The sequence below is a fragment of the Myotis yumanensis genome, unplaced genomic scaffold, assembly GCF_028538775.1.
Source record: "Myotis yumanensis isolate MYYU_CA2020_CCGP unplaced genomic scaffold, mMyoYum1.0.hap1 SCAF_1, whole genome shotgun sequence".
Taxonomy (NCBI): Eukaryota; Metazoa; Chordata; class Mammalia; order Chiroptera; family Vespertilionidae; genus Myotis; species Myotis yumanensis.
In genome coordinates, this window is record NW_027223752.1 from 31,332,413 (window position 1) to 31,359,762 (window position 27,350).

The following is a 27,350-nucleotide window of genomic DNA, read 5'->3' on the forward strand; positions in this document are numbered from 1 at the left end:
GTTCCTTACATCTACCTGGAACCACTGAATCCGAATCCCCAGAGCTAGGGTTTAGGGATCTCCATTCGTCACCCCTCGCCCCCACCTGGATCATCATGCTCAGAACTCCTGGGCCCAAGCAACTGACCCCCAGGAAAGGTGCTCCCACACACACTCTCCTGGGGTTGCAGACTGTGAAGTGCCCTGTGAAGGCCAGGCGCTGCGGGCACCGACCCTCCCAGCATGCCAGGACAGCCATTCCTGTCCTTGTTCACAGACAAAGAAGCTCCAGTCCTCACACCAAGGAATCGAGGCCATCCCAGCTGTGTCGCTCGCTCACTGGTACTCGCAATCATAGCGAGATTTAAAAAGCAATTTGAGAGCCAGGTTATGATAGTGGAGTGCGGTGGCTCCACAGCTGAGGCAGCAGACATGGCCACTCCCGCACAATTGTGTGGCCTCTTTCCGAAGCATTTGCATCAGAGATTCTCAGCGGGGTTGATTTTGCTCTCCCAGGGGACCTTTGGCAATGTCTGCAGACATGCTTGGTTGTCACATCCGTGAGGTGGGGTTGTCACATCCGTGAGGTGGACAAGGGTCAGGGATGCTGCTAAATCCTATATAATAAAAGCCTAATATGCAAATTGACCAAACGGCGGAACGACCCAGTCGGTGGGGGGTGGGGCTGGTGAGCGGGTATGGCGCCAGGCCAAACAAGGTGGGTGCCAGAGGGCAGAGGGAGGGAACGGCGATCGGGGGGCAGTGGTGACTGGTGGTGGAGGGGCGATGGGGGGCAAGGCCGGTGCACACCAGCCTGCTGGCCCCCCTCCCCCTAGAGGGAGGTCACCAGTGGGGCGATGGGAGGGGCAAAGCTGGAGCTGTCCCCTGGTGGTCAGTGTGCTCCCACAGGGTGATTGCAGCTCAGCCACAAGCTGGGCTGACGGCTGTGGAGCACAGTGGTGGTGGCGGGAGCCTCTCCTGCCTCTGTGGCAGTGCTAAAGAGGTCCAACTGCAGCTTAGGCCTGCTCTCCACGGGGAGCAGGCCTAAACTGTCAGTTGGACATTCCCCGAGGGCTCCTGGACTGAGAGAGGACGTGGTACACAAATTTTCATGTACCACGGCCTCTAGTATCCTATAATGCACACAGCAGCCCCCTACAATGAAGAATCCTCAGCTCAGATCATCAATAGTGACACTATTGAGAAACCTGGGAGAAATCCAAGAAGCCATCAGAGACATGAACCCAGGTCCAGGGCCGTCCCTGGCCACGTGAAGGCCGAGCGCTCATTCAGGTGTTGGGTTTGGGAGTAAGGTGTTCTTAGTCTCAATTTATTTATCTAGAAGAAAGGGACCAGTGGAAAGAGGCTTACTGGTTGACCACACACCCAGGCCCCTGTGTGAGCTGGGCTTAAAGACCCAATTTACTCTGATATCCAGCAAATACCAGGATCCAGCATACACCTTTGATGCTTCAGATATTGGTCGTTGCTTTAACCTTAGCCCATAGACAAAAAATGTTCAGTTTGCCAGCTGCCCGACCAGATTTATTCCATACAGATTCCCCAGGTGGTCTCCCCTCTTCACTGAGAGTTCAAAAACAGACCATTTAGTTGACAAAATTGAGTCTCCCGCGAGTTAACGGAGTGGAACCAGCTCCTGGGGCAGACTGTAGCACAAACGCTGCTGCGAAGCCAGGCTGGAGGTGCCAGTTTGTTCTTTACAGTCGATTCGATGCAGTTCAGTGGTTGATGGTGTGTGGCAGCGGAACGCCTCCCCGTGGTCCAGTCCCCTCCTGTTTGCTCGGCTAGCACACAATCTCTTTCCCCTATAAAGTGAATCTGGGCGTTTTATAGCTGAAAAGGGAGCCATTCGATTTAAATTAATCAAGGGACTGAAGGCAAAGGTGCATTATGCAGCTCTTAAGGACATTGACCTTGATTGACAAGATCCCGTGGGCCTCCCCGGAAAGCTTTGGCCACAGAACGTTTCTTGACATCACTCAGGGGAGGCTGCTGTCTCCGCTGTCCTCACCTGGGCCTGTGGTTTCTCACCCATCACTTAAGGAATGCCTATGGTCTGCCTCTTGGCATGGCACACACCTATTAGCCATAACCCTGTAACATTTCTCCTTCGTTACATTAGAAGAAAAGAGTAATTTTACGGAGGGGCACCTACCTTTCAGCCACTTTGGACATTTTTAAACAATGTCTGTCGATCTGTGCGTTCAAAAACGTTATCTGGGGAAAGACAGAACAGGGGTGTGAAGACCAAACTAGAATCCCGCCCCCCCCCCCCACCCCCGCTTTCACCCTGGGAACCCAAATCCCGTATTTCTCCCAAGATCCTAACACCTGCTCTGTATAGACTTCAACCCTCCAGCAACCATTTGCCTTTTAGAAACTTCCTACTGCCATTGGGATTTGCGATTAGCCCACATCATATGTTCTCCAGTACTGTGCTACCTATAGTTTAGGTCTGGATTCCCAAAACGGATTGCAAACTTAAAGGCAGCACATGCTTTACAAAGCTGAGCAGCAGCGTGGACAGGTAACACACACATGTGATACCTGGCCTGACTGATCTCCAGTGACCCTCACCTGCTCACTTTTACACCTACATCACCCCCAGGTGCTCCGCGCACTTGACTAGAATCATCAAATAGCTATTTCACATACATGTTTCCTCTTCCCCACCCAATAACAAACTTGTCAAAGGCAGATACCTAACAGTTTACTCCTTGGGGTTCCCCCACGCTGGAGGCCAATAAAGCATAATGTGAGGAGTGGACTCTGAAGTTACTTCGTCACCAGTGAACCCCAGAAAGGAGTAATGTAATTAGCCACTGTCTCCTGACTTGGGTTGAACAGGTAACTCCCCGTCACGAAGTAAGAGAACATGGGACCAAATAATGCTGAAAAGGTTTTGGGAGGGGAGCTTGCTGTTTTCATGAACTTTCCTTTTGTATCACAGCAGGTCAGTGGTCCCAGACCGGCTTACTCTGGAAGCACATTGCAATTTTAAGGACCTTGTGACATGACTCCCTCCCCACGCCAGCTCCTGTGGGAGACCGGACTACGGCAGTCTCCTTCAGTATCGGGAGAACTCATTTATGTCTTTCTTTTAAACTGCTGGAGGAACTTGGTAGAGAATTTCCCCTCTCAAGCTTCCACGGGTTGTTTGCACACAGCATTCAAAGGTTCAAACCACCCACAGCTGGTCTCCACTGTGGTTTCCAGGAGCTCAGAGCTCACTCAGTTCTCAGAGGTGAACACTGAAAGGTTTCTGAACTGGCCACATCTCCTCTGGGAGGGCAGGAGGTCGTTCATTCACCTGTTTCCGGATGTCCTCTTTTGTCGTTTTCCGGACAGGCTGACTGGGTATGTGCACAGGGCTCTGGGACTGGGACTCTTCTGTCACGCCGTACACCGACTAGAGAGGAAGCAAGAAGATAGAATCATGCACCCTCAGAGCTAAAGGGGATCTCGGGGGTGAGCTAGCTCAACCACTCACCCGCTGCTCCCAGTCCCCTCTGTGACACCCCTGCAGTGGATGATCAGCCTCTGCTTGAATTTCTCCAGAGATGGGAACTCTGTCTCCGAGGCAGCCCTGTCCCATCTGTGTGTTACCACTGCGAGAAAGCCCTTCCTTTTATTGAGCTGAAATGGTCTCCTTGCATATCAGTGTTTCTCCAAACATGGTCCTTAGACCATCTGCAAAGAATCGTCTGGGGGTACTTGGTAAGGATGCACATGGACCTACTGAGTCAGCATCTTTGTGGATGGGGCTTGTGAATATGTACTTTCATCAAACGCCTCAGGTGATTCTGAAGCACGAGATCGTTCAAGAACAATTGCTGGAGATTATGCACAGAGACCCCCTCTAGATTCTCTGACGGCCTGTAGATGACACGCCCATCTAGTACAAACTTGGGAGAGCAGAGTTTCAGATTTTTATGCTTCTGAGCTAAGTAGTTTTCTGGACTCAGTTTCTCCACATGCCCACAACTATGGCTGCTGTTTAAGCTATTCCTTGTGTTAGAGACAGGTTAAAAGCAATCTTTGCATTGGGAAAGAAACAAAACCCCAAAGGGTATACAATGCACAGCTGAAATCAAGAAGGGCTCAAATAGGGTAGATGTGGGCTCCAGGAAATTCTGGAATAAAATTCTATTGTAATTAGGGGGGCCCTTAAAGATTAAATGAGGCCATTTTAAGATGAACACTATAAAACATATTACAGTGGACATCACTTTCTCAGTGAAGACTGAAAGATATAAGTAGATCCCAGAAGTTGATATATATACCGTGTCATACAGATATGAGAAAATGAGAGGATTGATTCTTCGGGGACACATCTCTAATCTTTTGAAATTAATAGAATGGAGGCCAGGCACTTTCTCCCACAATATGGTCCCTGGTGCTGCTGTGAGGGTGGGATGCATCGACTGTGGGGCTGACTGAGTATGGCACGCTTGGGTACACCATGGCCACTGCCCCTTCGGTAGAGTGAACACAAGTGATCATTGGCTCATTCACAGTTGGGCAAGATGGTGATTTGAGTTTGGATGACCTTGCTATCTATACTAAAAGACTTTCAAAGTACTAAACTCACTTTCATCAGTGGGGTTTCCATACTTCTTGTTCCTTTAGTTTTCTTTCCTCCCCGCCTCCTCCCCATAGTCAACTGCTGTTTACCCTTGAGACCTCAGCACACTTGAGCTGGCATGGGAAGCCCTTGGGAAGCCCTAGTCTGGCGCCCCCTCCTGGCACTCCTGAGCCATCCTGTACTTCCCCAATGCCTCCCTCCTGGCTCTGTTGTGTGTTGGCTTGTTTCGTCCCCACTAGCTGTGGGCTTTGTGAAGACTTATTTCAGCAGCAAGGAGAGTGCTAAGCACACATCAGCCACTCCACAAATATTTGTCGAATAAATGAATGAAATGGTTTCAAGGGACGAAATGGGTAGAATTAACAAATACCAAATTATTGTTTGAACAGTAGCAGAAATGAAAGGGCCATTCATATCAAGAATTTTTAATTCAGCTAAACTCTCGAACCTTTTTAACCTTTTGTGGGTTCTTCAAACGTCGACATTTTCTGATATCCATTTCTGTGGTGTTCACACAGCCTGGCTGAGAAGGAAAAAACAAAAACAAAACACATCACATACATGACCGAGTTAAAATCACCTTCCAATTTAGCCCAAGTGACACCATCAGAACCCATCTTTCTCTTTCCCTATACACATCACGCAGGATTATCTCCACTTTGCCATTTGCAATTTTTTACAGAGACGTAAACGTGTTTCTCCATAGAGTTTTCATATGAGACATAAAAGCTTATATTATCTCAGGATGATATGTAGAAGGTAGAGTGTACAGTTTATAAGAGCAAATTTATTACTCAAAGTGACAAGGTCGCTTCAGTCAGAGCCCTTGTTATTGCACATATCTAACCGACTAAATACACTCCAATACGTATCAGGATTCGGAATTATTTCTTTAGTTTTGCTCTTCACCAGTTTTTAGGAAGGCTGAGAGAGTTTATTCATTTTAGTTCCATTTCATGAGAAAAATGCAAGATTTGTTTTAATAAGATGAGATCAGAAATACAAGCATCATGGATTTTGTATTTGTGAGTTTGCCTACCTGCTAAAACTTATTTATCACCCCTAAATCAACACTTGTAGTGCACCCATGGCCATTCAGAGACATTTACAGAGCAACAAAAAGTTTGGGTTGTCCAATGTGCATGCTCCCGGCTGAGGTCGAATAAGGTGACATGAAGTCTTCTTGTTTAAACTTTTCATATTCTATATAATAAAGAGCTAATATGCTAATTAGACCAAATAGCAAAACGACCATCCGGATGACCTTCTGGACGAAGCCAGGGCTGCGAGGGCTGGCTGGGGCAGCTGGGGCTGCAAGGGGCTGCAAGGGGTTATGAGGGCTGAGCCCCTTGCATGCATTTCGTGCATCGGGCCTCTAGTTGTAAATACGTGTCCTTTTCTAGGTCTAGCTAGTGTCACTATTTTCACATTTCTGTGTTTTTTTGTTTTGTTTTGTTATTGTTGGATTTTATTATTTAAAATGGCCCCCAAGCATAGTGCCAAAGTGCTGTCTAGTGTTTCTGAGTGCAAGAGGCCGTGATGTACCTACAGAGAAAATGTGTTAGATGAGCTTCATTCTGGCATGAGACACAGTGTTGTTGGCCGTGAGTTCCATGTTGGTGAATCAACAATATATAGTAAGGTGTCTTTAAACAGAAGTGCGCAATAAACAAGGTTAGGCATTGATCGGTTGATGCAGTGGGTCAGCAATGGTTCAGGGTTCGCTGACTCAGTGTTCGTGGCCACCTTATGAAACATAACCATGCATAACAGGACCTGGCTGCATTTAAAATAGAATATTCTAAGATTTAGTTGAACCACAGTAAGTAAGGAAGTTGCTTATTTTGGGTCTGTAAATTTCCTGGGGCCAAAGGTCCCAGGTGGAGTTCCCACAGCTCTCCATTTCTGATTCCATATTTTCATGAATAGATAATTTATAAAAGGTAGAACTGGCATACATTCCAGAAAATCTACTGAGATTATGTGAATGAGCGGCAAAACCATTCCACAAAGCTCAGCAGTGTTCTTAAGAAGGAGACATCTGGTGGCTAAAGATGGTCATTTCTTTCAAGCGAAGGGAGAAAATAAGGAAACTTAGAGAACTGAACAGAGCTTTCTCACCACTGGCCTGTGGACATCCCAGAAGGCCCGCTCTTGACTATCCAAGATTTTCCTTTCTGTTTTGTCCTTTTTCCGATCAATCCTGAAAGCATAAAGGAAGGAAATTAGGGACTTTTGCATTGTTTCCCCTGGTTCCAGAAGCTGAGACCATTGGCACCTGTGTGGTCTCCGCTCTGTGCAGAGCTGTGAAACGTGGGTGGACAGTTCCTTCAAGGCAACGTCGCGAAGTCCACTCATAAGAGAACTTGTTTTAGGTTAGACTACAAATTTCCACGTACATGTAATGAACACGGTGGGCCTCAGGGGAGCAGGAATGCAACTGTCCCTTTGGAGGATTACGATTTGCATTATTAAGAACTGAATAAACCGTTGGCATGCCTCTGCCCATCCAAGTGGGCACTGTGTACTCAAATTATAGGAAGAAATAACCAGAGGCTTGCATTGTTTCCTCCTCAAATTTGAAAGTTTGCTTTAGCTTCAGAGTCAGTAGAAATGTCTTCAAAATGCTGCAATTACGTGTTTTAAGAGTCACTAAACCAGCTGGCTGTTTAAAGCAGAGTAATAGCCTTGGTGTGTGACAGCATTCAGAAGGCAAGTACCAGGAAGCACAAACTGCAAGAGGGAAATTGCAGGTGACAAAGGCAGATTCTATGTTCCAATGAGGCACATAGATAAAAGGCTTTAAAATAAAGAAACAGCCTGTATTACTTCACAGTATCTCTCTAAGCAAAAAGTAACCTGGAATAATTGCCATGTAACTTCTGGTTCTTGGCTCTCTTGGGAGCATTTTAGGTTACTGGAATGAAATAAACCTGTAATCGCCCTGTGATTTTTGTGATAATCATTGTGTACTTAGATGGCCCACAATTATAATGTAACTAGAGGCCTGGTGCATGAAATTTGTGCATGGGGGCGAGGAGGGGGTGTCCTTCAGCCCAGCCTGCACCCTCTCCAATCTGGGATCCCTCTCACAATCCAGGACTGCTGGCTCCCAACCGCTTGCCTGCCTGTCTGCCTGCCTGATTTCCCCTAACTGCTTCTGTGCCAGTCTGATCACCCCCCTAACCACTCTCCTGCCAGCCTGATTGATGCCTAACTGCTCTCCTGCCAGCCCGATTACCCCTAACTGCCCTCCCCTGCCAGCCTGGTTCCCCCGCAACTGCCCTCCGCTGCAAGGCTGGTCCTCCCCAAGTGCCCTCCCTTTCAGGCCTGGCCCCTCCCAACTGTCCTCCCCTGTTGGCTTGATCACCCACAACTTCCCTCCCCTGCTGGCCATCTTGTGGTGGTCATCTTGTGTCCACATGGGGGTGGCCATCTTGTGTGTTGGAGTGATGGTCAACTTGCATATTACCTCTTTATTATATAGGATCACAGAGTTAATACAAAAATAATCCAGAAATACCATATATGTACAAAGTGACAATCTCCCCTCCTTTTATAATATTTGAAGCTGTATGATTCTGAAAGTACATGTGAACATTCCTCCTTGCTTCCCAGAGGCTTCTGAGAACAAAGCTCTATTTAGCCTCCTTCTCACCCACTCACCCACCCTCCCGCTCTCTCCTTCCCCAGGGGCCTGGTTCATCCTGCTGTAGCTCAGCACCCAGGGCCTGGACCCCAAGTGGATAGCAGGAGGCTGGAATCCTGGGTGGGAGAAAGGCAGAGGCTGCAGAGGGAGGGCAAGGTCATGGCACCATGTAGGCCACTGGACCCAATGACCATACGCATGATTAATGCTCACCCACAGTGCCCGAGACTTGGCCCTAGGCAATGGGCTGTAACACTGTCCAGGGACTGCAAAGGGGGTCCCCTGCAGGCCCCATAAGGGTCCCTACTTAGGTGCAAATGGTGCCCAGAGAAAAGGGATTCACCTTCTCCCAGCTCAGCATCCCTTTCCCTCCCCTCCTCTGACCCATTTGTTTTGTGAACCCTCCTGGCTAAGCCAGACCACTGCCGGAAAGGACAGGAGGGAACCCAACCTGAGCATGTCCATGTACCAGAATGAAAAGGATCTGGCCGACAACCATGACTGTGGGCTGGGGACACTCACTGGCCACGTCCTCTGCTTCCTTAGAGAGGAGGGGATTTCTACTCTACTCCCTGGGAGGGAAAAAGTGTGGGACGACACTCCAGTTTCCCTCCTTTCATCTCTTGTCCACCAGGAGGAAGAGTGACATCTTACTGGAGGATTTGAAAGAAGACATTGAGAAAGCTCAGGTTGGTTCTTTCTGAACGTCTATTCTCTGCAGACAATAAGCCAGCCAGGGTTAATTCTGCCCTGGTGGGGGCGCCTACAGATATGCAGCTATGCCCAGGATGGGTGACTTTAATTTCAGGGCAGAGATCCAAGGCCACAGATCCAAAGTCATGCGCCATATCTAGCTTTTATCAGTAATAATCTGATATTTTGGACTCCAAGTGTCTGACTTCTGTGCCTTATTTTTTATTGGTTCTGGAACTCTGGGGAGGGGATTGGGTGAGAGGCTACTTGTCAGCCTCCCTAAAACTCTACCACGTTTTCCTATGAAGACAAAAATCTCCACATCTACAGGTAAGATCGGTCTGGGGTTTTTCAGCCTCTGAGCACAGAAGAAGAATTGAAAATCTTTGGGGAATAAATATAGCTTTTTATAACTAGAGTTCTAAATTCTGGAGGGATGCCATTGTCTGTTGGAATAAACACTTGAAATTATTTTAGAGTGCCATGGTTACAAAGACAACCTTGATTTCTACTCAGTTGCTCTCATGAGCAATGACAGTGACTGACCACAGCTGGCCAGCTGTGGAAGGAAACCTCACTTGGGCAATTCCACACTCACACCACCTCCAAATCCCAGAGACTTTCTCTCTTCACAAGGGTCTCTATTAAGTTCACCTACTTTACTTGCGCTTCTGCTTGCATAAAGATGAATTCCCACTTCCTTGCAAAGGCCCTCTGGAGTCTTGCTAAGTTTTCCTAATGAGAAATGAAAATGAACAAGAAGGCATTAATCATCGTACGTTTGCACATCGACCCCTACACTCATTATAGAGCAGCCATCTATTTTGGTTACTCCCAACAAAATAGCAGGGCCCCAATTTAAATCCACTGGACATGAACCCAATGTGACTTTGCACCGGAGCCTGCTGTATGGAGCAGAACTATTAATATTCATTTGCACACCCATTAAGGCTGAAGTCCCTGTGGTTCACCTGACTCCCCTCTTCCTGTGTGCTTTACAAGAACACAACCCATGCAGCACTTGTCATAAAGGCCCCTGAAGAGAAGGAGCAGTGGTTTGTGGCTATGCATGCAGGGTTTGGGGAAGGGACAAGAGGGGGGAGGTGTCTTTGCAACCTGCTGGACATCTCCGAGGGCAAAATGAAGGGTTTCTCAAGACTTGTTTCCCAGCAGGGGTCTTGGAAGGGGGCAGGAAAGAAGAACCCAGACTTGGCATTCATGTCTTTGAAAGTCCAGATTCAATAGTGCGGAAAAAGGAGTACATGTTTGTGATGTTCATAAAAGGAAAACCCAGCAGAAAGGAAGAAAAGGCATCCAGGGCTGGATGAGAGGAAGAGGGAGGAAGCCCTTTCTCTAAGTCTGTAGACTTACCCAGTGGCACAATAGGACAGTGGGGAGGGGCGTTTGACAGGTCCCCTAATGACCTGCCTAATTCTGATGGAATGCAAGGCTGAAGCCCACATTATGCTGTGTGTTTTCATAGAGCTCATGCCAACACTAATTTATTACTCTCATCAGTGGATTATTAATATAAAAGGAGCCTCAGTTGAAGATCAACACACGTAAACTCAGTCATTAGTAAGGCTTGGTGAACAAGTACCTCAACAAAACTGTCCTTTTGATTCTTCCATTGTTTATAGGAAGCAACGGTAATGCACAAAAGTCAGTCAGTTGGGGAGTAGTTATATAAATTATGATGCAGTCATACCATGGAATATTAGGCAGCTATTAAAAATGATAATGTAGATTATTATTACTGACATGAAAAGATCCCCAACATACTTACAGTATAAGGTGGGGAGAGAAGCAGCTTACACAATAATGTTTATGGTATGATCTAAGTATTTTTGTAAAGAAAAAATGTATTACAGAAAAAGCTTTGGGGAAAAGGATTGCAGGCTATTTTTCTCTCCTTTCTTTGCAGTTTGAATTTTTGTTTTTACCAAGAGCATATGTAATAATAAAATTACTGTATTGTGAAAACAACATACTTTTTTTTAAAAGTTTCTACTTCTAGGCAGAACTTCAACCTGAAAGAACATTTTAATGTCATATTCGTCACAAATACCAAAGTAGAACATTATATGGCAAGAGAAGTGGACACTGAATAAAACCCACTAGGAGTTGATGCTGTCTTCTTTCTGTTTAGGACCTTTTCTAAAACATGGGGAATACCGGGAAGAGAGACAGTGGATGGAGGGGCTGCACGCTCCTGCAGTTAGGGAAGGGATGTAGTCATGTCGAGGTTGAAGCACTTTGCTCGGGGTGCACACAGGGCAAGATAGCAGTCTTCTGGAAGAGGGGTGACCGCAGGCGCAGGAGGGCAGATTCAGACAGAAACTGGGTACCTAGAGTGCTTAGCTCCACAGAACAGCCATGCCAGGGTTTGCTTGGGAAGATCATAATGTTTCCATGTAGTTCTATTTAGTGGTTCCCACTAATAAGCAAACTTCAGCTGGGTTCTGAGGCTCTGTGTAAACCCCTGCAATGCATCCCCCCCACCCCAGGTCCTGTGATGCCAGTGGGATCAAAGGGGGTGAAAGGTCACACACAGGCCCTGTGACGCCGATGGCATGCATATTCCCCTTGAGAGGTGGAGAGGGGAGCCATGGCTCCATAGTTGGTCCGCTTGGGCACAGGTACCCAAGAGTGACAGGTCTGGCAGAGTGGGTCATCAGGCTTGTTTTGGAAGACCGAGGCAGTGAAAGCAGGAGAGGCATTTGGGGGGTGGGTGGATATGAAGATGCTGTCAGTGCTGGAGTATCTAGGGCAGCGGTTCTCGACCTGTGGGTCTCGACCCCTTTGGGGGTCGAACGACCCTTTCACAGGGGTCGCCTAAGACCATCGGAAAACACATATATAATTACATATTGTTTTTGTGATTAATCACTATGCTTTAATTATGTTCAATTTGTAACAATGAAATTGGGGGTCACCACAACATGAGGAACTGTATTAAAGGGTCGCGGCATTAGGAAGGTTGAGAACCACTGATCTAGGGAATGGTATTCCGCTGCCTTTAATGCCACCCCTCCTCCTAGCTGCTGGCCCTAGTCATTTTGTGGCTCAGCAGCACCTCCTCTGGACGGTTCATGGAAGTTTAGCCTATTTCCCCCATTCTCAGTCACTCATATAAAATTTGGTTTGGGGGAAAGATTTTGTCACCAAAAACTAAAAATATTTTAAAAATTATTTATGAACCTCAAGTTCTCTTGAGATTGGCTCTGTTACATGGGAATGGATATGAGTGTGCTCTGGGTCCTCCAGTTCTTGTAGGGAATCACTTGTTGTGAAAGAAGGTGGAGGGGGAGGCAACTGGGAAAGTATATACTTCAAGTGACATACACCTATCTTACCTTCTGGAATGAATTTGGTCTTAGATTCTGCATCTACTGCCAAGCAAAGGTGACTTGGGGGGGGTATAAAGATGCAATTAAAAATATCATATATTAAAATTAAAAATTATCATATATCAAATTTAAAAAATTATTATATATTAAATCAATTTTTACCTTTTGGTGCACAGTTTCATGAATTTTAACACATGTATAGATTCATGTAACCACCATCATAATCAGGACACAGAATAGTTCTGTCACTCTGCCAAGCCCCCTCACGCTCTTCATAGCCATAATCTACCTCCACTCGAAACTCGTGGCAACCACTGATCTGTATTTTCCCTCATGTTAGTCACACAGATGGAATAATACAGTTTGTAATCTTTTGAGATACGCTTCTTTCACTTAGCATAATGTCTTTGATACTCATCCAAGTGGTTGCTTGTATTACCAGTTTATTCCTTTTCACTGAAGAGTAGTATTCTACTGTACGGATGTACCAGGGTTTAGGTAACCATTCACCTGTTAAAATGCACTTGGGTCGTTTATAGCTTTTGATTATCACAAATAAAACTGCTATGAACATTAGTGCACAGGTTTTGGTGTGCACATAAGTTCTGACTTCTCTAATAGGATTGCTTGGTTATATGGTAGCTGTATGTTTAAGTTTATAAGAAATTGCCAGGCCTTTTTCCAGAGTGATTTTACCATTTTGCATTCCCACCAGCAATGTAGGAGAGATCCAGTTGCTCCACATCCTCACCAGCACTTGGCATTGTCAGTACTTCTTATTTTAGCCATCCTAATATATGTACAATGAAATCTTAGCATGGATTTAACCTGTTAATTCCATAGTGGCTTATAATGTTGAACATTTTTTCATGTGCTTATTTGTCATTCTTCTGTCCTCTTTGGTGAAGTGTCTTTTCAAGTTCTTTGCCCATTTTTAAGTTGAGTTGTTTTCTTATTGTATATAAAAATTATATCTTTATATAATTGCATTATATAAAGATGTAATTTTATTGTGATGATAAGAAGAGCTGAGAACAAAAGAGGGGAAATAGAAGAGACTTCCTTTCCACTGCCTGAAAAGGATTGGGGAGTGAAAAGGGGAAAAATACGAGCTAAAACCCAGTTGCAGATAGATTTGCATTCTCCTCCCACACCTACCCTGGAAAATAATCATACTTACTGATTCATAATCTGCCAATTCCAGCCTTGCTTTATTCTGCATTGTCCTCTTACAAAGATAGATGGCTGAGGAAAGAAGAGAAATTACACAAACAATCACAAATCCATCTGTCTATCCATCCATCTATGCATCCATCCATCTATCCATCCATCCATCCATCCATCCATCCACCCACTCATCCAGCCAACCAGCAGCCAGCCCAGCTGGCTAAGTGCCAGCTGTGCTGTGAAAAATATGTTTCTATGTGGAATCCATGATACCTCATCACTAGGAATCTTTCTGCAAGTCAGGATGGGACGAGGACCCCATCTTCTAATCCTAACAACTCCCCTCCATCCTTTTCCTCTCCTTTACCCCAAGCATCCTGCATCAGAATAATCTTTCTCAAATATAACCATGTTACCCTCTTGCCTAAATGGCCTGCATTGACTCCTCAGTGACCGCAGAAGAAAGGTCAGGCTCCTTGGAGTAGCGTATTTGGTTCTTTAAGATCCAGTCTGCTTGTCTCTTCCCTTCCTCACTCAGGCATGTGAGGCTACCAAACATCTTTCAGCTCCACTCCTCTGCATACGTGTCTGCTCCATAGAAGCCCTTTCCCTTTTCTCTCTTCTTTCCCTCTGTCTATCTAGCAACCTCCTACTAATCTATAAAGATCCAGCTTGGTGTTCTAGATAGCTCAGCATCACATCTATCCACCATGAAAACTAATTCCAATGCACTATAATTATGGGCTTAGTAGGCTGGGCCTTGCTCTAGGCCAGTGATGGCGAACCTTTTGAGCTCGGCGTGTCAGCATTTTGAAAAACCCTAACTTAACTCTGGTGCCGTGTCACATATAGAAATTTTTTGATATTTGCAACCATAGTAAAACAAAGACTTATATTTTTTTATATTTATTTTATATATTTAAATGCCATTTAACAAAGAAAAATCAACCAAAAAAAATGAGTTCGCATGTCACCTCTGACACGGGTGTCATAGGTTCGCCATCACTGCTCTAGGTGAAGGCTCTTCAAGGGCAGAGGCTGTATCCTACTCAGCCTGATTCCCTATACCCGGCACCAGGGCCGAGTCTGCCAGTGGAGTAGATGAACAGTGGAAAAAGAGGGCAATTTAGCTCTCTCTTCCCAAGCTAAGAAAGGGTTCTTATCCCTTAGTTGCCAGGACATTCTCCCTCAAACATGGCCTTCATTACTTCCTCTCCCTACCTCTGCTCCTTCAGTATCTCCCTACTTCTCCAGTGACAAGTAGACTAATGCAGGGAAGGCAAGAGATGAATGGGATAAATGAACACTAGAATAACCAGAAGGGAAGGCCAGAGAGGACCTATCTGTTGTTTGACAACTTAAGTACACGAGGATATGTAGGCAACTCCTTGCTGAATTAGCCAACCTCCTCCATGTGGTCTGAAAAATTTACTGATGGCAGCCTAGGGTATGCTAGAACCTTCTGCTCACACCAGAGTTGTATGTGGATGAGAGTCAGTTATGTTTTTTCCCCCTCAAATATGCTTATGTTAGGCACACCTGTTATTTTAATAATGCAAGTGCACTAAATATTACACACACTGATGCAATTCATGTGAAAAGAGAGAGTTGTTTCTATGAAGTTGAATGGTTCAGAACAACTTGATAGAGGAGTGTTGGCTAAGATAGTTGCTGATGAGTTTGGTACAGGTGAGATAACTGGAAAAAAATAGAAAACATAATAAAAATTTCAGAGCAGTAAACAGGTTGCTTCAAAAGTGTTTTTAAATTCTTGATGCACTTTAAAGATGCCCAAACTGGGTGGTTTATTTTGAGTATGACTTACTGAAGAAAAAAACCTCAAATTATTGGGGCCCATAATCAAAGTGACTCTTTGGTCTTCCCTTAAGAGACTGCCAAGTGAATATAGCTTTGTATGTCTTACATTAATATAAAGTCATTAAGATACGTATGTATCATTTTTCGTGATTCTCTACCAACTTTTTCAATGAACTAAGCTGCTATATAGCTCTCCATTGTGTCTGATAAGGGTACTCTTTTGGTCTCTGGGACCACTGGTTAGGCAGCCTATGGGCTTGGGGGTGACCCGGAGCAGGAAGCCTGGCATGCCGCCAGACCCAGCAGGCCTGGTCTGGATGACCCAGGAGCAGTGCAGGTCAGTGGAGGTGGTGGCTGCTTTGACCATGCTGTCTCAGATAATATTTTGTATTGGTCACATGTGAGACTCAGGAAAGTCTAAGTCAGACTGGGGCTCTATGGAGGCAGAATCGTCCTCAGAAATTTACAGCCCATCTAGGTCAAAATGGGCCAGCTAGGTTATAAAGTATAAAGTACCATGCAAGGAATGAAAAGCTGGTACCATTCCCCATGACCATGAGTTACATGGTGGCATGCTTTCAGCGCATTTCCCCTGTGGCTAATGTCACATATGAGGGAATCTGTTCACCAGAACCAGGGAGGTGGGACGTGGCTGTGGAGTGGACCTCTTCTTGGCACAGACCTTCCCTGGGCTTGTTTGCACCACTACAGTGCCCTCAACAGTGCTTGCTCTAACATCTAACCTATCAAGTGACCACTGGCAACAGCAGCCGGTCCTATACCAGGGCATCTGGGGGACTTGCTTTAAGATCAGATGCTGGTTTTTTTTGGATATTTAATTTATCATTGAAAAACCTTTGTCTTTTTGCCCTCATACCTGGCATTCCCACCTCACTGGCTTCTCACTTGGATGACGCAATGCCATCACAAGCGCATTGTGTATCATCGTGACAAAAATAGAACAGGTTACAGAGAGGCAACTGGTGGTTGCTAGAGGGAAGGGCACTTGGGGGACTGGGTGCAAGAGGTGAAAGGATTAAGAGGTACAAATTGGTAGCTACAAAACAGTCCTGGGAATATGGAATATAGTCAATAATATTGTGGTAAGTATGTATGATGCCAGGTGGGCACTGGAAATATTGGGGGATCACTTTGTAAACTCTATGATTATCTAATCCCTATACTGTAAACCTGAAACCAATACAAAATGATATTGAAAGTAAACTATAATTGAAAAATAAAAATAAAAATGCAAATAGTAAAAAAAGAACACGTTAAAAATTTATAAACAGAATGGATTCATGTGCAACATGTGTAATTGAACATTAAAAAAATATTGACTTTATTCTACCTCAATGTACTTTAAAAACTGACTCATTTTCCAAACTGTCTGTGCTAGTGACATCATTATTTATCTCAATCTCCTAAAGTAGGAGATTGTATCTCTCTATTTTCCTCATACCCTATAATTACTTTTTAGAACAATGGAATTTTAGCATTGAAAGTAACCCTGGCAACCATCAAGTAAGGACCCTTCATCGACAGATGGAAAAACTAAAGGCCAAGAGAGGTGAATTGATTTACTCACCTCTGGTTACGGGTGGAGGTGGAAATAGAATTAAGGTCTTGTTCAGAGCCCTTTTCCCACTATGACAGTCATTGCCCCATTTATTTATTCATTTTCCCATTTAAAAGTGTATTGAATGTCTCTATGTGCCAAGCACTGTTTCACGTGCTGGGGAAATCACCACGAGAGCAGCTACCACTTACATGGCGCTCACTGAGTGTCAGGGCCCTTCCCAGCGTTCACTTACTCCTCACAATAACCCTGTGAAGTGGGTTCTCTACTGTCCTCATTTTATAGACGAGGAAACTTTTTTTTTTCAGGTCATTCTCCATTATTGGGGCTCCATTATGGCTCCCTAACACTGCTGATTCCATTCTAAATGTCTCTCCTTGATTATGAAGGCTTTTTAATAAACCTGCCCCACCCAAACTATTGAACTTTCTCAATCATTCTTCATTAACGTAAAACCTTTGAGTACACAGATCAGACTCCTCACTATGCCCCTTTTACTCCCATCATGCCACCTCTCTGGAATGCTTGGAGAACAAGACTGCGACTCATTCAAAGAGGTGACTGAGCAATTGATGCAGAGGAGGTGATCGGTAAATGTTTGTTGAATGAATGAAAGTTCCCGGTTCTTTGTCAATCCAAACCATACCTATTCTGAATTGTTAGCTTCAATTTCACATTTTTTTCCTGGCAAGAGGGCCACCAGAGGACAAATAAGATCAAACATCAGTCTAGGAATGATAATACCAACCACCACTGAGGTTTTATTGACTCCTTACTATCTGCCATACACCAAACCTTACTTGTAGTTCATTTAATCCTAACAAGACAACACTAGGAGACAAGTGCTATAATTATTTTGCTTTTAATATGAAGTTTCTGAGGCACAGAGAGGTTAAGCAACTTGCTAAGATCACACAGCTAGTGGAGCTAGTCAATGCTGGGCCCACCGTGCTGAATTCTTTCTTGGTAAATACTTATTTTCTGATTAAACTGCTTTGGGAATGTTGGCAAGTGATTTTGAATCCTACACCTTGACTTCTCCATCTGATTTGCCAAAATCGAGGCATATGAATTAAAAAAATAATTTTGCTTTAATGAGAGCCTGATATAAATTGTTATTGTTATCCCTGTTTATGCTGGACAACTAAAATTAGAAAATGGAGAAAACATGTAGAGAAAGGGAAATAATGTCCGTTGTATGCAGTGGTAGATGGCTTAGGCTTTACAGTCAAGTAAATATTTCAGTCTTACTTGGGCCCAGTTTTCTGGTCCTACCATCCTCCCCCCTTCACTATGGCCTGGAAAAATAATGGTTTCCCCATTCACAAGGGCGCATGGCTGCTGCACGAAACAGCTACAATCATTCAAAATCTGAATTGGGCTTTTGTTAGCAAAATTTCAGCCCCAGAAACACTTGTTTTATGAGCAGCCAAATGCAGCTCCCATTCTGAGCCAGAAGCCTTGCTGGATCCACTTATCACATCATTAAGGGTGCAGCGAAGTTCCAGAGGGGCCCGGGGTGGTGCCTGCAGACAGCCGATGTGACAAGAGAGGGGCCTGTCCTCTGTATGAGGGCCATTTTCCAGACTTGGAAACAGAGCATCCGTAATCTTATTAGGCAATGACTTGTTCACATTCCATCCTTAGGATTGCTTCTAATCGCTAGTTACCCTGCCCTCAAATGTGTGGCCTGGAGGGCGTAGCTGGTCACACAGTTCTCTGGGACCGGCTCCCCCAAACACCACCCAGTGGCCGCTGCCGCTGCCTGCCTGCCTGTGCCCACAATCCTGCAGAGAGCCTGTGTGTGTGGGGGGGAGCTGCTGGTCTCATCAAGTGCCCAGTGAGAGGACAGCCACTGTGCGGCCCAGCAACTGAGCCAGTGATGAGGATGCTGTGCAAAGGGACAGGTGCTTCTGCTTAAGCCACCCACGCACAGGGCCATGAAAGGAGTATATGGGCCTTGGAGCCACTCAGATCTGAGTTCAAATTCTGCTGCCTCCACTGAGTGTTTGCTAAGCGCCTTCAATAAAGAGCAAATACTCAGCACCAGCTATGCCACAGGTGTGCACTGGGGGCCTGAGAATGAACAAGGTGGACTAACCCCGCCCTCTTGGAGCTCCCAGACACGTGGAAAGCAGTGTGATGACTGTGATAAGCGTGAGGAGGTGGCCGCTGGTTCTTTATCTGAAGTAGAGGGACAATGTCACTTCTTTAGAGGACTGGCACAGAGAAATACTAAACAGCCTCCACAGAGAGCCTATGGCAAGAGTCTAATAGATCCCTCCCTTTACAAAGGCAACTCCCTGCTTACCCAGCTCCCAACTTCACCCACTTGTTATTTTTCTGGACCAGGGTAACGTCTGTATATCCCTGCTCTGATATTTCTCAGTTTCTCCCTAAATTCCAACTATCAAAAACATCAGTGAGTTATTAATAAATGTTAACAAGTCTGTGAGGCTAGAAAGGATCAGGGGGTGGTGGCCCCCTGATCTCCTCCTCCCAGGAGCAGTCATGGCCACCGTCCTACAGAGTTGCTTGGGATCCTGGTTTTCCACAGTCCCACAGAATGAACCTATTGGCCACCCTTGATAGACTTCTTCCGCCCCCCATTTCCTTCCCACAGCTGCATCTTCCGGTGTGCGCTGCCTTTCTCCATCATGTGAACAGGATGCTTATTACATGTCAACAGTATGACAAAGGGCTAAGCCCGGTGAAGAGCCTCCTCCCCTGCACTCCGTCGCCAACACCAAGCATTTGCCTTCGCACTCCCAGCAGTGACACTGAATGTGGGCTGTGCCTTCACTGCTCACCATAGTCCGTGTTTTCAGGCTCCCAGCAGTTCGACGGCCAGAAGTACGGAGCCTGCAAAAGAGCAGAGGTGTCAGGACTCAGAAGCAATTGCCCTCCCCTGCCTAGGGGTCAGGGTCAGCCCTTCCTGCACCCAGCAAGGACCCCACCCTAGGACCGGCTCTGTCCCCATCTCCTTTGTGCTGATAGCACAGCCCAACCCTCTCCTGTTCTTAATGCAGCTGAGGCCAGTCAACGTTTTAATTTAGGTGCTGAGAAATGAATCCAGGTAAACAAATAAGTGAGAAAATGAGAAACTTAGTTTATAGGGCAAAACTTTCTTATCCTGAGACAATAGAAGTCTAACTACAGAAAATAGACTGGCATGGTTTTTTGGGTACAAGCCCCAAGTTCCTGAGTAGTGCCCGCCCACCCCCCTACCCCCCCTAAGTTCATATGATGAAGCCCTAACCCCCTGTGGCTGCATTTGGAGTAAGGAAGTAATTAAGGTAAAATGAGACTTTTAGGGTGGGACCCTGATCCCATAGGATTAGTGCCCTTATAAGAGGAAACAGCAGATCTGTTTCTGGTTCTCTCTCTCTTTTTCTGTCTCAAAAATACAACAAGAAGCAGCTATCTGAAATCCAGGATGAGCATGTTCACCACAAACGAAACCCGACTGACACCTTGATCTTGGACGTCCAGGCTCCTGAACTGTGAACAATAAATGCCTGTTGTTGAAGCCACCCAGCATGGTATTGTGTTACAGCAGCCTGAGCAGACTAAGACACCCTTTGGCCCTGTCTGAAGAACTCACTTCTAAACCCTTTGGTTTTGACCTGGACACCATCCCTTATCCTCTGCCCCAGATCTAGGATGGGATCTGAGAAAAGGAGTGGAAAACGGGTGTGATGGGTTAGCAGATAGTGAACAGAAACATCACACAGGAAGTCAGCATGATTCAGGAGAAAGATCATGGACTTTGCTATAAGGCTGACTAGGTTCCAACCAAGGCTATCTCTTAGACTTACTAAGTGCCCATGAATTCTCTGAAGACCTTAGCTTTCCCTTATAAGAGGAAACAGCAGATCTCTAGAAAATGGGTGATTTTTGCCCCCCAGAAATGGTTTTCTTTAGAATAAATGAGTAAATATGTATAAATTGTTCAATAAATAGTAGGTTCTCCACAAGGGCTTTTCTGTATTATTTGGGTGGAGCAACAAAGGGCCCAGACAGAAGTTTGCTTGGTTTTCCCGAGCTGGTGGGAGGTAAGCGTTGCTCCCTTAATTACACTCAGTTTTTCCATGTGTCTCTAATCTGCAATCAGAGGATGATGAGAAGAAAAGGCTCTTCAGGAGGAGCTGGCAGGCCTACCTGGAACCGGTAAAAGGTGCCATCGTCCTTCATGGTGAGAACATGGTCCGAGATGGGAAAGACATAGCCCTGGGCAGCTATAAGGCTTCCCAAGTGTATTGCTTCAACTTCGGGGACAGGGCGTAAGAGAGAGAAGTAATTAGGAAGCTGTCAGAGTGGAGGGCTACGTAGCTGAAATGTAAGCTGTGAGTGCAGAAAGGTAGCAGGAAGTCAACTGTCATCACCCCTAGATAACTACTGGCTGATTGACTGATCGTTCAATAACTTTATAATATGATTGCATGGACCGGGGGAGTATCAATGGTTGGGAAGCACTACCAAGTGTCTGGGACTCCTCTGCATCCCAGCTCTGAGAGTCTGACATTACTTTAACCTCACCGCAAGACTTCCAATAGAAAGTGCTCATGGTGAAGAGCATGAGCTCTGGTGTAGATAAACCTGTGATAGTTCACATAAGGTGTGTAGCGGTGTCTGGGGCAGGGTCAGTGCTCAGTAAATGCCGGCTGCCTGATTCATATTTTTATTCTCCTCATTTCTTATCATCCTCAGCAGTGAGCACGCAGCCTCGCCACCCACAGACACTCTGCACTCAAACTGCACTGTCCGTTGTGACAGCCCCTTCTCTTAGGGACATAAAGGCAAGCCTCACTTTTGTGGTGAGCAGTGTAGCGGGCAATGGCACAGGGAGGCCAATGTGGTAAAAAATTTAGCATCATCATCAAAAGAAATGTTGACTTTAAATACATGTAACTAAGCTGGAAGAGACTTATTCAGTCCAGTTTTTGTAAGTGGACAATCAGAAGTCCAGGCTGCATAGGAAAAACCCATAGGCCAGTTGATTCAGGTTCTTTCCTTAAAAGGATTGGCAGGTATCGTTTTCCCCTGTGGAGAAAGAACTTGACTAGAATTAAGAATTTTCATGAGTCATGAGAGTGGCCATTAATCAAGGTGGTGAAAAAGGCTACTGTCACTTCATTAATGACCTGCTTTTCAGGCACTCAGGTTTCTGGCAACTATATTTAATCAAACTCTATGTAAATTGTATTGTTTTGTAGTCAATAGTATATTAGGAGCATCAGATTAAAATACAGGAATGCCTGAGTTGACATACTGACCCGAGTCAAGAATCATAGCTGAAGGACAGACATCTAGAAAGGGAACTTGAGAAAAGATCTTTAAAAAGCATAGCAATTGTCCAGCCAGCTTGGCTCAGTGGTTAAGTGTCGACCTATGAACCAGGGAGTCATTGTTTGATTCCCAGTCAGGGTACATGCCCGGGTTGTGGGCTCGATACTCAGTAGGGGGCGTGCAGAAGGCAGCTAATCATCATTGATGTTTCTATTTTTCTTTCCTTCTCCCTTCCTCTCTGAAATTAATAAAAATATATTTTTAAAAAACATAGTAATTGGAGGCCATTTAATTTGGGGCAAAGAGGTCTAATCTGTAAGAACATCAGAATACATGTATGGGTATTTATACATATGAAATACAGGCACCAGGAATACTCAGTTAAGACAGGGAGTGAAAAATAAATTCAGAAAAGTATTAACTAACAACACATGGTAATAAACTATACTTATCTAGAATTTTCATTTGTCTAGAACTCCCCATTTTTCATTATGCTGTGAAAATAAATTTTACTGCTTATTTACTGGTGGGAGGACAGATTTGGAAACTGTTTTATTGGCTAGAGTTTTGTTATTGTCTTTCTGGTAAGGTTTTCCTAATTGAAATGCACAATTAAAGTTGAAAAAAAATAATTCCTTCCCTTCTTGCAGAAGAAGAAAACAGAAGGCATCTTAGCAAATAATTAAACATCTTAATTGTGAATCAGGCAATCTAATTTTAAGATCCGGGTCTGGAAGGCTGCTCAGTGACAGCGCTACAACTTATCTTTAATTGCTGTGGCTAATGAGAATTCAACTCATTTCACATGTTACTGTATTGGGCTCTTTGGCATTCTCAATGGTTACTCATTTCCTCAAAGGGTGATTTAAATTTAAAGGTAGCTATTCAGTGGAGAAAATAAATCAATTTCATTTGTAAGTAAAGAGGTTCCACATCTTGGGATTCACCTATAAGCCCAGTTCTCAGGAGGGTAGGAGATCTAGTCTGGAACTTGGTTATGTGGTATGTTTACTGATACCATGAGGGATAAAGTCAGGGTCGAAGGTCAAGTACCTGGGTCTTCGATGGACAGGTTCTTCATCAGCCACTGCACAATGTCAGTACCTGCAATGATAAAGCAATTCACCTGAAGACCTGGTGGGTGGTAAGCCCTGTGGCAGAAGAAGTATGTTTACCTAAGAGAATCCTCATTTGAATTAGCACACACCTAGAGAGCTGGGCGATACTGATGCTTTTCTATCCTAACACACTCTTTCTACCCATTCATTCACTTCCACAGTTATAATCCCATTCTTTTCCAAAAAAACATCCAACTCTGATGATGCCGAAGGATCTTGTGTGCACACATTTCTGGAGAGCATCTATAGGGGACATCCTGCGCATACAGATTTGGATGACTTCCCCAAGATGGGCTGGTGAAATTTTACCATGCCCAGCCTGCAGACCATTTCCTACGGAAAGCAGCCTCCTCCGTTGCCTACCCTTACTGACAAGGGCTGACAAGGTTCCTGAAAATGTCTCTAATTTCTTCTGGCATGGGCCCACCCTGAAAGAAAGTAGCCCTGTGTTGGTCTGTGGGAAAAATTTCTCTGTACTCACTTGTCCCCTCGGCCAGGTGACATTTCCTGATGCTCCTGAAGTTTGGTGTGGACTGAGTTCTGACAGTGGGCATGATGAATGTTGCTTTTAGACACAGGCCATGAAAACTCCCATGTGGCCCTGCACAGCTCCATACCCCTCTGTTCCCCATCTGCTGGCTGAATGGAGAGGACTTCAAGGGCTCAGGGTGGGCAGAGCCACAATGTGGAAGGAGCCTGGGCTTCTGAACAACCATGAAAACTGATGCCCATTTGGGGCTCTGATCTGATTGAAAGTGTGTCATGTTAAGCCCCAGAAATTGGGGGCTTACCTGTTTAGGCACCTAGTATTATCTTAACTAATTTAAAATCTTAAGAGTCAGAAGGGACTTTTAAAACTTACTTGCTCCAGCTCCAGCCAATACATGAACCCCCATCCGCAACACCCTGGACAAGAGGTGCTGTAATCTCCATTTAGAAGAATCCCAGAACCTCGGAACTCACAGATCCCTCCTAGCCAGCCTGTCCCAGTGGAATCGTCTTTGATTTCTAGGAGCAGAAACTGGACTTACTCTGTGGCTTGCTCTCTTTGGCCTTAGTTTTGCATTCTAATGCTAGAAAAAACAAACCCAGACCTTCTCACTCTGTGGGACAGGTCTTCAAACATTTGGGCAGTTCATCTGACGTACTATCGGCATCTTCTTGAGTGTCATCCCCCCCTCGTGAGCCATGCCTGGGTCTCTCACCATGTTGGTCACAATTAATTCCCTTTTGTCTACCTCCATTTGGAAACGTGGCTCCTAGAACCAATGTTTCCTAGGGCAGCCCAGTTCCCATGAGGAGTTGTTTTCGGAGGATTCTGAACTTCTAATCAATTAACCCCAAATCTCACTTTAAACCAGTGCAGACCTTTGACGGTGGCTTTGTCATTTCAGGATGTATGCATGACAGAAAATAGCCCGAAAGGGGAGCATTTCCAGATATTCAAGTCCTGGCATGGGTGTAAGGCTTGGTAGGAGAGAGAGAGGGCCCGTGGACAGCTCTCCTGGGATAGATTCCTGCCTGAGAGACTGGAGAGCGTGCAGAGGGGTTTAACTGTTGTCCTTTACCAGAACTCAAGTTTCTAGAAATTTGGTTGCCAGTGGGGAGACCAGTTCCGGCCTGAGTGCCTATTTGCTTCTCTTTGACTCTCTGGAAGGTCGATGAACTCGCTCTACACGGTAAACGGCCAGGGGCCCATCCTACTCTTTCTGTATGTCCTCCCTCCCCCACCACCCCAGGACCAGTCTTCGCTGCTGCAGGCCTCCCCACATCTCCACCTCAAAAGCAAGACTTCTGAGCTGTCTCCTATTCTTGCTCCCGGCTGACATCTATGAGCTAAACTTCAGATCCAAAGCACTCCTGCTCATTCACATTCTTCGAGAGAAAGGGAGAGGGTGTCTGTGTGTGCTTGTGCGTGCGGGTCCATTTCCTCCAAATTATACAAGTTCAACATTTGTCCTAGGAAATGAAGAACAAAGCAGAAATCAAATAAGGACTGTAATCCCAAGTTGGGGGTGGGGGAGAGACGCTAACCTGTTTTTTCCTCAAAAGAAAAATAGTCCTTTTTTGCGGGTTGCCTGGAAACGGAGAGGTTTCCAGCATCAGCAACCGCTCTCCCCGGGGCAGGCGGATTATCTTTCTGCTGAGCTGGCGGAACCATTATTTATCACCTGCCAAGACTGATTACTCACCCTGGGACAATGACAGCCCTTCCTTTCCCCTGTTAATTACTGTCATCATTAATATCCATGTCACTAATTAGTATTCATTCACACTGAAACTCCTTCCTCGCTGTCATATCCGTTCCCCCTCCACCCACCCCAGCCCGAAGCACCATTGTCTGGGTTTCTACCCCCTTTTGGCTTTACGGGCTCAGCGTCTCGCCTGCTTGTCTGCCTAGTCCACCAAGGCCCCATCTGCATGCAGAACTGAAGGATCCCATTTAATCACATTTTGTGTGTGTGTGAAAAGGGGACAATCACAAAGGCTCCTTTTCCTTTCCCCTGGCACTGTGGGGACCACAGGCCTTGGTTCCTTGTCCTGGGTGCAGCCCCCATGACAGTCAATGTCTTCATCTGGGGGCTGGTGTGGCTGTCCTTGGCCCTGGTTGAGGGCGGGGCTGCTGCTCCTGGCTGTCCTGGCCACTGCTGTCCATCGGTAGCAGCACCCATCACCCCGCCATCCCACACACGCTACTGGAACACGAGGTGGCTGTCAGCAAACATGACAACGCCTAGGGCTGTGGACTCTCCCTCTGTGGGTGCGGGGTGTCCTAGGCTTCCGAGGACTGATTTGGGGAGGCCAGCCCCGAGTCTGATGGCAGAAAGTAAACCGCTGCCTGTTTGGCCCCAGAAACAAGTCAGGAAGAAAAGTCCATCCTAATATTATGTCCATTAAAAGACCTACCATTGTTCCACTGTAGACTCAGAGAAGAGTATAGTGGGGCCTTGACTTACGAGTTTAATTCGTTCCGTGACAGAGCTCGTAACTCAAATTACTCATATGTCAAATCAACAGTGAACGAGTGAGACACGTGATGCTGGGCTGATGTTGTGGCGTTCACTGTGATGTTCGCTGCGCCAACTAGCGGTGGGGTATCTGAAGCTGGCTCGTAACCCGAATTTTAGCTTGCAACTCAAAGCAAAAAATAGGCCAAGAGACAGCTTGTATCTCGAAAAACTCGTTAGTCGGGACACTCGTAAGTCAAGGCCCCACTGTAGTCCAAACCACCACCAGGAGTAAGTATTCTTCTTTTCCTTGTTCTTCCTTCTTCCCCTTCTCCCAATCATTCTTGCCTTCTTATTACAAAAAGAATTTCAAGATTATTTTCTGTTCTATCCAAAATTTGTTGTTGCCTTTTGTGATCACAACTGGGTTCTGGTTCTTATCTCAGCCAAGCTGCCCTGCCAAGGACTTAAAATCAATATAAAAACACTGCCCAGCTGGCATACTCAGTGGTTGAGCACTGATCTATGAACCAGGAGGTCACAGTTAGATTTCCGGTCAGGGCATATGCCTGGGTTGGGGGCTCAATCCCCGGGGGCGGGGAGGGGCGATCAATGTTTCTCTCTCATCATTGATGTTTCCATCTCTCTCTCCCTCTCCCTGAAACATCTCTGAAATCAATAAAAATATATTAAAAAATTCACACAAAGAAACCCACTAGCAACAAGTGTGGGATGGTCACCCTTTATTTTCCAAGGTCCCAAAACACTTGGCTCAAAGTTTTCTTTTTGAGGTGAATTTACCAACATATATTCCAGGGGCATCATGAAATACATCAGAGGGCACCTGAAACACTTGTCCACAACATGAGTGGGTTGCTAGCTGGGCCTCAATTAGATTATGCGAACTTGAGAAAAGGTTGGTTCCAGTCACCTGCAAATTTCAAGGTACTTGAAACTTGGTAGCTTATATATCACTAGAGGCCCGGTGCATGAAATTCATGCACTGGGGTTGGGGGGTGGGGTTCGGGCCTAAGTCAGCAGTCAGACATCCCTCTCACAGTCCAGGGCTCTTGCAGGCTGGGACCCCTCACTCCTTACTGCCCGCCTGCAGCAGAGACAGGAGAGGCTCCTGCCACCACTGCTGTGCTCACCAG

At 45.7% G+C, this 27,350-nt stretch overlaps 1 protein-coding gene across 8 annotated transcripts in view; it reads right to left on the reverse strand.

Annotated features, from left to right (window-relative positions):
- The window catches only part of RGS6 (regulator of G protein signaling 6), a 483,882-nt gene that overhangs the window by 71,603 nt on the left and 384,929 nt on the right, over positions 1-27,350 (reverse strand). For all 8 annotated transcript variants that reach the window (XM_070417229.1, XM_070417238.1, XM_070417234.1 and 5 more), the window contains exons 4-12: positions 23,184-23,234; positions 21,003-21,109; positions 19,652-19,703; positions 13,458-13,522; positions 9,586-9,662; positions 6,707-6,788; positions 5,034-5,108; positions 3,311-3,409; positions 2,156-2,217 (exon numbers count right to left, since the gene is read on the reverse strand). In XM_070417229.1, coding sequence (XP_070273330.1) covers positions 2,156-2,217; positions 3,311-3,409; positions 5,034-5,108; positions 6,707-6,788; positions 9,586-9,662; positions 13,458-13,522; positions 19,652-19,703; positions 21,003-21,109; positions 23,184-23,234 — 670 coding nt within the window. The remainder of the gene's footprint in view (positions 1-2,155; positions 2,218-3,310; positions 3,410-5,033; positions 5,109-6,706; positions 6,789-9,585; positions 9,663-13,457; positions 13,523-19,651; positions 19,704-21,002; positions 21,110-23,183; positions 23,235-27,350) is intronic.